At 45.9% G+C, this 8,006-nt stretch overlaps 1 protein-coding gene across 9 annotated transcripts in view; it reads left to right on the top strand.

The window, feature by feature from the left end:
• The first annotated feature begins 1,885 nt into the window (after positions 1-1,885).
• Positions 1,886-8,006, top strand: part of RBM39 (RNA binding motif protein 39) — a 43,647-nt gene continuing 37,526 nt past the window's right edge. For 4 of the 9 annotated variants that reach the window (XM_017513205.2, XM_017513213.2, XM_017513216.2 and 1 more), the window contains exons 1-3: positions 1,886-2,263; positions 3,295-3,358; positions 5,109-5,158. In XM_017513205.2, coding sequence (XP_017368694.1) covers positions 3,308-3,358; positions 5,109-5,158 — 101 coding nt within the window. In that variant the 5' untranslated portion in view covers positions 1,886-2,263; positions 3,295-3,307. Of the gene's footprint in view, positions 2,264-3,294; positions 3,359-3,583; positions 5,159-8,006 lie in introns of all 9 variants that reach the window. The other 5 variants (XM_017513267.2, XM_017513234.2, XM_017513226.2 and 2 more) reach the window with 4 other exon arrangements.

Consider the following 8,006-nt stretch of genomic DNA (forward strand, 5'->3'; position numbering starts at 1 on the left):
TGTTACCCAGGCTGGAGTGCAATGGCGCGATCTCGGCTCACCGCAACCTCCGCCTCCTGGGTTCAGGCAATTCTCCCACCTCAGCCTCCTGAGTAGCTGGGATTACAGGCACGCACCACCACGCCCAGCTAATTTTTTGTATTTTTAGTAGAGACGGGGTTTCACCATGTTGGCCAGGATGGTCTCGATCTCTTGACCTCGTGATCCACCCGCCTCGGCCTCCCAAAGTGCTGGGATTACAGGCTTGAGCCACCGCGCCCGGCCTCAATAATTTTGTTTAGCAGAAATAGAAGTTAGCTTTTTTGAAGATTAAATATTTTCCAGGTGTTTTACAGACATTATAGCATTTAATCTTCACTACAACCTTACTGAGCCTTCATTCACTAATTCACTGAGGGTCTACCTGGGCAGACATGCCCTGCAAACCTCTGAAATTCAGTAGTGAGCATTGCCTGCCTTCCTCAATCTCAAGTAGCTTAGTCCAACTACTAAGAATATGTCCCCCACTTTTTTTTCTCAGACAGAGTTTTGCTCTTGCTGCCCAGGGTGGAGTGCAATGGTGTGATCTCGGCTCACCATAACCTCAGCCTCCTGGGTTCAAGTGATTCTCCTGCCTCAGCCTACCAAGTAGCTAGCCTCCCGAGTAGCTGGGATTACAGGCATGCGCCACCGCACCCGGCTAATGTTATTTTTAGTAGAGACGGGGTGTCTCCATGTTAGTCAGGCTGGTCTCGGACTCCTGACCTCAGGCGATCCGCCCGCCTCGGCCTCCCAAAGTGCCGGAATTACTGGCGTGAGCCACCGCGCCAGGCCTGAATATGTCCCCTTTTAAATCAGGAAATGAAAGATCTGCTCTGAGGTTAATTTCCTTGTCCAAGGTCACACAGTGTTGGAGCAGCTAGCTACACGAATCAAGCCATCTCATTTTGAATCTTTTTTTGCCCTCAATCATTAGACTCTTAAGAGACTTCGGTAAGATTTTTGATTTGAAGACTTCTTTCCAATTTTTTTTCTACCATCTAGGAGGAAACCCCTTACAGTACTGACTGAAGAACAAGCGGCGAATTCACACTCGGATTACCAGACATCTGGGAGAGTTCAGGGGAGAGGAGCCAGGTCGCAGGGGAAAGGGGGACCTTTTTTTGGTGGGAGGAAGGGTCTTTTTTTTTTTTTCCCAGCAATTCTTCAGTAATATTCAGGAAGGGGAACATTTTTGAAGAAACGGTAGCAACACTGACACAAGAGCTGATTAAATTCAGGGCACAAAAGCTGATGCCATGACAAGGGAAGCAGAGTTTATTTTTTCCACTTTTTTTTGCTTTTCTCCACTATTTCCAAGAGTGTTTCAAAGCTCGACAGTGGACGACGCGCCATTGGCTCCAAATGACAAGGAAATCTATTTTTATTATCTCCCCTTTTCCTCCTACCCCTCAAGGTGTCTCCTCTCGCCTTCTGATACACTTTACCACTTCGTCTCCACCCTCAGCGGATAATCTGAATATGGCCTTCTTATCCTATCGCCATAAGGACTAGGTTGCCTTACGGCGACCTTGACAGCCATCCGGGTGGCAGGCCAGAGCGGAGGCGGTCGGCTGTGCGGGGAGAATCTTCAGAAGGCCGTGAGGAGGCGCCACCGAAGGGGCGGCCACCGCAGAACTCCACTCAGCTAGGAGCTCTCCGAAAGATTGACAGGCAGTCCACCAACTGTCTTTGCCGTAGAGACCCGTGCCGTCTCGCGAGATTAGAGTGCTTATGCAGCGGGGTAGTGAAAGGCGCCCCTCTGAATGGGGGATGGGAACGTCTATGGCGCAATCATTGCGCGAGATTGGGCTACGGTCGCTGGGGGCTTTATTTAGATCTCGCGATACTTTGGCCGCTCCGATTCGGAGCGTGGGGCAGCTTCTCGCGAGAGCCCGTGCTCAGGGCTCCGTGAGGCCCCGTGTGTTTGTGTGTGTATGTGTGCTGGTGAATGTGAGTACAGGGAAGCAGCGGCCGCCATTTCAGGGAGCTTGCAGACGCTGTCGCAGGGGTGGATCCTGAGCTGCCGAAGCCGCCGTCCTGCTCTCCCGCGTGGGCTTCTCTAATTCCATTGTTTTTTTTAGATTCGCTTGGGCCTAGCCGTTCTCGGAGCCCGATATTCGGGCTGGGCAGTCCCACGGCCTGGGCCTAGGGGCTTAACAGTAGCAACAGCAGCAGCGGCGGCGGCGGCAGCAGCAGTCTCTTGACGAGCACGAGCACCACAGGCGCCCGAAAGCCGGCACAGGTACTGAGACGTCGCGGACCCGCGTATTATTCCAGCTTTCTCTAGGTTTGACTCCTTTTTGGACCGAGGGGCGCTCTTGGCGGTCTTTAGTGACCGGAGTCGGGGGAGGTTTTCGAGAAATCGGCCCTGTTTCAGCGACCACGCCCTTGTTTTTCTGTCGGGTAGAGTCTGGATTCTTGTGGCCAAGACCCTTGAGAGGCCGCGATAGGATGGTGACCTGTCTCCTTCGAGGCCTGGGCAGGCCCCGACCTCCTAACATGGCGCCAGTCGAACGCTGCCTTGGCTCACAACCCCTCGTAATGGAGGGAGTTTCCCTTTGCCCCTAAAATGGCAGCGCGATTTTTGCGCGGAAAGAGGCGCTCTCGCTCGGGTCTCGCAATTTGTTTTTGGAGTTGATAGCAGGGTTTTAAACATTGGACATTGAAGTCTCCATTTTCGTGTGTTTGGTGTAAGAGGTGTTTTGGATTCACTTACAGAAGCAAACCTTGTTAAAATGCGTGTCACTTTACTCATTCATTGTAGGGCTTTTGGAGGTTTTTCTTAAGTTTTAGAGGATGTTGGCTGAGAAAAAAATTAAGTCGGTTTGAAAAACGTTTACCGTGCCGGGCGCGGTGGCTCACGCCTGTAATCCCAGCACTTGGGGAGGCCGAGGCAGGCGGATCACTTGAGGTCAGGAGTTCGAGACCAGCCTGCCTCCTCAACATAGTGAAATCCCGTCTCTACTAAAAATACAAAAATTAACTGGGCGTGGTGGCAAGCGCCTGTGATCCCAGCTGTTTGGGAGGTGAGGCAGGAGAATCACTTGAACCCGGGAGGCGGAGCTTGCAGTGAGCCCAGATCGCGCCACTGCACTTCAGCCTTGGCAACTAGAGAAAAACTCCGTTTCAAAAAAAAAGAAAAATGTTTTCTCACGGAATCGTGTTGTTCTTTTCCTAGGCGTTTGGAGAAAATGTTAGGCAATATAGGCAATAAGAGTGAAATTCTGTCTCAAAAAAATGTTTACTCAAGAAATTGTCTTATTCTTTTCCTAGGCGTTTAGAGAAAATGGCAGACGATATTGATATTGAAGCAATGCTTGAGGCTCCTTACAAGAAGGTGAGAAAAACATGTCGGTGAGGTTTATATATTTCTTAATTTAGCATTATTCACGAAACTACTGCTGAAATGTAAACTAACCTCCCCGGAGCCCTCTTGATTTATCTTATCAGAGATGCATTGCGTGTAACTTACAAAAGTAAATATATGCTATTGATGTAATAATATTGTGCAGTAGTTTCACTTCAGCGTGATGAATAAATGCCCATCTATCTCTCTTTGTAGACTTGCCTAACGATATCTCACCTCTACTCCCATGAATTCACCTTTGATTCCAGTGTGAACTGTCAATCATAAGGTAGTAATTGAGTGACTTATCGCTGTACCGTGGTCCCCTAGGTAAAATGACTCAACTAAGAATTACCAGCTCCAGTTTGGTATAGCAAAAAGGTGAATGTAGTGGTTTGGGAAAAAGCAGGGGTCCAAGAATAACAAGGCATAACCAGTCTGTGGCAAGTTAAATCTTCTAATAAGTCTTCTAAGAAGAAATGGGTGAGATTTTAAAATTTATGTATATCTATGTAAGACTGGTGATAGTAGATCTTTAAACAGGCCAGTGGCAATCTGCTGCTCAGTTAATAATTACTAAAATTCTTGGATCCCTGAGTAGAAATTAAACAACAACAAAAAAAGAGGCAGTATTACAGCTTAGAGTCACTTGATGACTGTTTTACTGTTCTCCATATTGTTTTATTTTTAATTAGGCCCTGCCATAGTATTTCACACTAAAAACAAAGGAATTATTTTAGCTAATATAGTCTTTGACTCATTTCGGTATCGAAGTAAAAGTAAACTGTCTATTCATTGTTTCACCAGTTGGTGGTGAAAATAGCAGTATGCATGCATTATCACTGGTGTCACAAACTGTAAGCTTTGTAAGTTAGCACTTTACTCCTATAGCTGATGTAATCAAACTTTAAACATTTCGTTAAACCTTTTAAAAATAATACATTTGTTTTGGATTGTATAGCACGACCATGTGGTACCAATTTGGATGAATTCTTAATAGCTTTAAATAGTGTATGTAATTTTGTAATGCTTAGACTCTTGAAGAGCTACTTTCTGTTTTAATGTTAAGATTCTTGTGTCTTAGTTTTTTATCATGGATGTAATTCCATGTAAACAGGTATGGAAGTAGGAAATGTTTAGGCTGGACTGGTGGATTATTAATTGACTTTCTTGGGTTCTTGGGAGTCAACATTACTAAAGCAGTGTGAATCCCTGTTTGCTTCAGGGCGAGATGTGTGACAGAGGTGGCATCAAGCTCTTACAGTCCCAACCCTCCAACGGAAATGGGCGAAGATCTCAGGAATGGCATCGGTCACAGGAAATCGATAGTGGCTGGCTGCTAGCATGGCCACTTGGGGCTTAGGCAGAAATAGAGCCATGGTACTGACCAAAGGGACCATAGCACATGGAATAAAACTCAAAACAGGACTTCATGTTTTATGGAAATTATATTTAACCACTTCAACATTGTAAATCTGGATAACTATATAAGAAAGTAAAATTTAACATGTTAATATGGAAAGATTTTTTTATTTTTGTATCTTGATGACTTAAATGTAAGCAACAAAGTGGTTAAACACATACCTATCTAAATTTTTTTATAGCTTTCCATGTTAAACTATAAATAAATAATTAGTTTTAAAATTGTTTTGTATTTTCTTATTCCTGTTCCCTTTACCCTTTGACAACTTGAAATGTTACCACTTCGTCCTCATGATGTTCTTCTATCAACCCTGCTTAGGATGAGAACAAGTTGAGCAGTGCCAACGGCCACGAAGAACGTAGCAAAAAGTAAGTTTTAAGAAAGGGCCTGGGGGAGGGTGGTGAACTCTTTTGTGATTTTAGACCATAAGTTTTGTTTCTGTGGCTAAAGTTTACAAAGTTCACTTCTGAAGTTTTTCTTTGCCTCTTTTAGAAAATTGGTTCTTTTCCTTTTGGGACAAATTCTTGGCGGAACGGTGGATTTTTTGCTTAGATTTCAGAATATAGTTTCAGATACCTCCCCTCCAAGTCCATCATGACAACCTGGTGACAAGTTCTATGTTAGAGGTTGTCCTGTTTTAATTTTGTTAACTTTGGTTTAATATTTGGTGATCCTTGTTTCTTACGATCCATGTTAGAGGAAGAAAAAAAAATTTGGTGATCTTATTGATAAAACATATCCATTGATCTTAAAAGGGAGGAGTTAAGTTAGATAATAACTAGGCCATGGAAAGTATTGTTTGCCTTAAATTGCTGAAGGAGTCAAAGCCGTGAATTATTTTTGCTCCTTGCTGCTCAAAGGCCCTTTTGGAAGAGATGTGACAGAAGATTTAAGTACTTAGGGTGGTTTTCAATATCTTAGGCCTTTTAAACTCTAGACTTAATAGGGTGGCGGTTTTGGAAATTATTAATATATCTGTACACTTTATTTGGGTAAGATGAGTAACTCACTAGGAACTCTACTACAGACTAGTACAGAAAACCATACAAAAAGTCTTAAGTAACAGTTATAACAAGACCCACCTTTTTAAATTTTTTTTTTTTTTTTTTAAGACGGAGTTTCGCTCTTGTTACCCAGGCTGGAGTGCAATGGCGCGATCTCGGCTCACCGCAGCCTCCGCCTCCTGGGTTCAGGCAATTCTCCTGCCTCAGCCTCCTGAGTAGCTGGGATTACAGGCACGCGCCACCATGCCCAGCTAATTTTTTGTATTTTTAGTAGAGACGGGGTTTCACCATGTTGACCAGGATGGTCTTGATCTCCTGACCTCCTGATCCACCCGCCTCGGCCTCCCAAAGTGCTGGGATTACAGGCTTGAGCCACCGCGCCCGGCCCCTTTTTAAATTTTTGAGACAGTCTTACTCTGACCAGGCTGGAGGGCAGTGGGGTGATCTCAGCTCACTGCAACCTCCACCTCCCAGGCTCAAGTGATTCTAGTGCCTCAGCCTCCTGAGTAGATGGGATTCCAGGGATGTGCCACGACACTCAGCTAATTTTTGTGTTTTTCGTAGAGACAGGGCTTCACCATGTTGCCCAGGATGATCTTGATCTGACCTTGTGATCTCCCCGCCTTAGCCTCCCAAAGTGCTGGGATAACAGGCATGAGCCATGGGCCAGGCCTTTTTTTTCTTCTTTTGAGATGGAGTCTTGCTCTGTTGCCTAGACTGGAGTGCAGTGGTGGGATCTGAGCTCACTGCAACCTCCGCCTCCTGGCTTCAGACGATTGTTTTTTCTTTTTTTTTTTTTTAAGACTGAGTCTTGCTCTGTTTCTTAGACTGGAGTTGCTCAGCTCACCAGAGCCTCCGCCCCCACCCAGCCTTCAAGCGATTGTCTTGCCTCAGCCTCCCTAGTAGCTGGGACTATAGATGTTCACCACCATGCTTCCCTCATTTTTGTATTTTCAGTAGAGACGGGGTTTCATTTTGTTGGGCAGGCTGGTCTTGAACTTCTGACCTCCTGATCTGCCCGCCTCAGTGTCCCCAAGTGCTGGGATTACACGCGTGAGCTACCGAGCCCAGCCGAGATCCACTTTATAAGGTTGGAGTATATTAGTTTTTGAAGAGCTCTAAGGTTAGCGATTCTTAATATGTGGTCACGTTGTAAACATTAAATTGTTTCATTTGTCTGTTTTTATGGTGTCATATTAAAACATTCTGTCGGACAGGCTGTGGTGACTCATGCCTGTATAGTCTCAGCATTTTGCGAGACCAAGGCAGGCAGATCACTTGAGGCCGGGAGTTCCAGGCCAGCCTGGCCAACATTGGTGAAACCCTGTCTCCTAAAAATACAAAAATTATCTGGGTGTGGTGGTATGTGCCTGCAGTCCCAGCTACTCAAGAGGCTGAAGTAGGAGAATTACTTGAACCCCAGAGGTGGAGGTTGCAATGAGCCAAGATTGCACCACTGCACTCCTGCCTGTGTCACAGAGTGAGGCTCCTTTTTTTTTTTTTTTTTGAGATGGAGTTTTGCTTTTGTCACCCAGGCTGGAGTGCAGTGATGTGATCTCAGCTCACTGCAACCTCCGCCTCCCGGGTTCAAGCAATTCTGCCTTATTAGCCTCCCGAACAGCTGGGATTACAGGCACCCTTGTTTGTTTGTTTGTTTGTTTTTTGAGATGGAGTTTTGTTCTTGTTGTCCAGGCTGGAGTGCAATGGTGCAATCTCAGGTCATCGAAACCTCTGCCTCCTGGGTTCAAGTGATTCTCCTGCCTCAGCTTCCTGAGTAGCTGGGATTACAGGCATGTACCACCATGCCTGGCTAGCTTTGTATTTTTAGTAGAGATGTTGTTTCACCTTGTTGGGTAGGGTGGTCTCAAACTCCTGACCTCAAGTGGTCCACCTGCCTCTGCCTCCCAGAGTACTGGGATTACAGGCATGAGCCATTGTGCCTGGCCAAGACTCCATCTTAAAAAAAATCTGGGCTGGGTGGGGTGGCTCACGCCTGTGATCTTTGGGAGGCCGAGTTGGTCCGGTCACAAGGTCAAGACCAGCCTGGCCAACATGGTGAAACCCCGTCTCTACTAAAAATACAAAAATTAGCTGGATGTAGTGGCACATGCCTGTAGTCCCAGCTGCTCGGGAGGCTGAAGCAGGAGAATCCCTTGAACCTGGGAGGTAGAGGTTGCAATGAGCTGAGATCTCCATATTGCACTCCAGCCTG

This window comes from Cebus imitator, unplaced genomic scaffold (assembly GCF_001604975.1).
Source record: "Cebus imitator isolate Cc_AM_T3 unplaced genomic scaffold, Cebus_imitator-1.0 Scaffold18, whole genome shotgun sequence".
In the NCBI taxonomy this organism is placed as follows: domain Eukaryota; kingdom Metazoa; phylum Chordata; class Mammalia; order Primates; family Cebidae; genus Cebus; species Cebus imitator.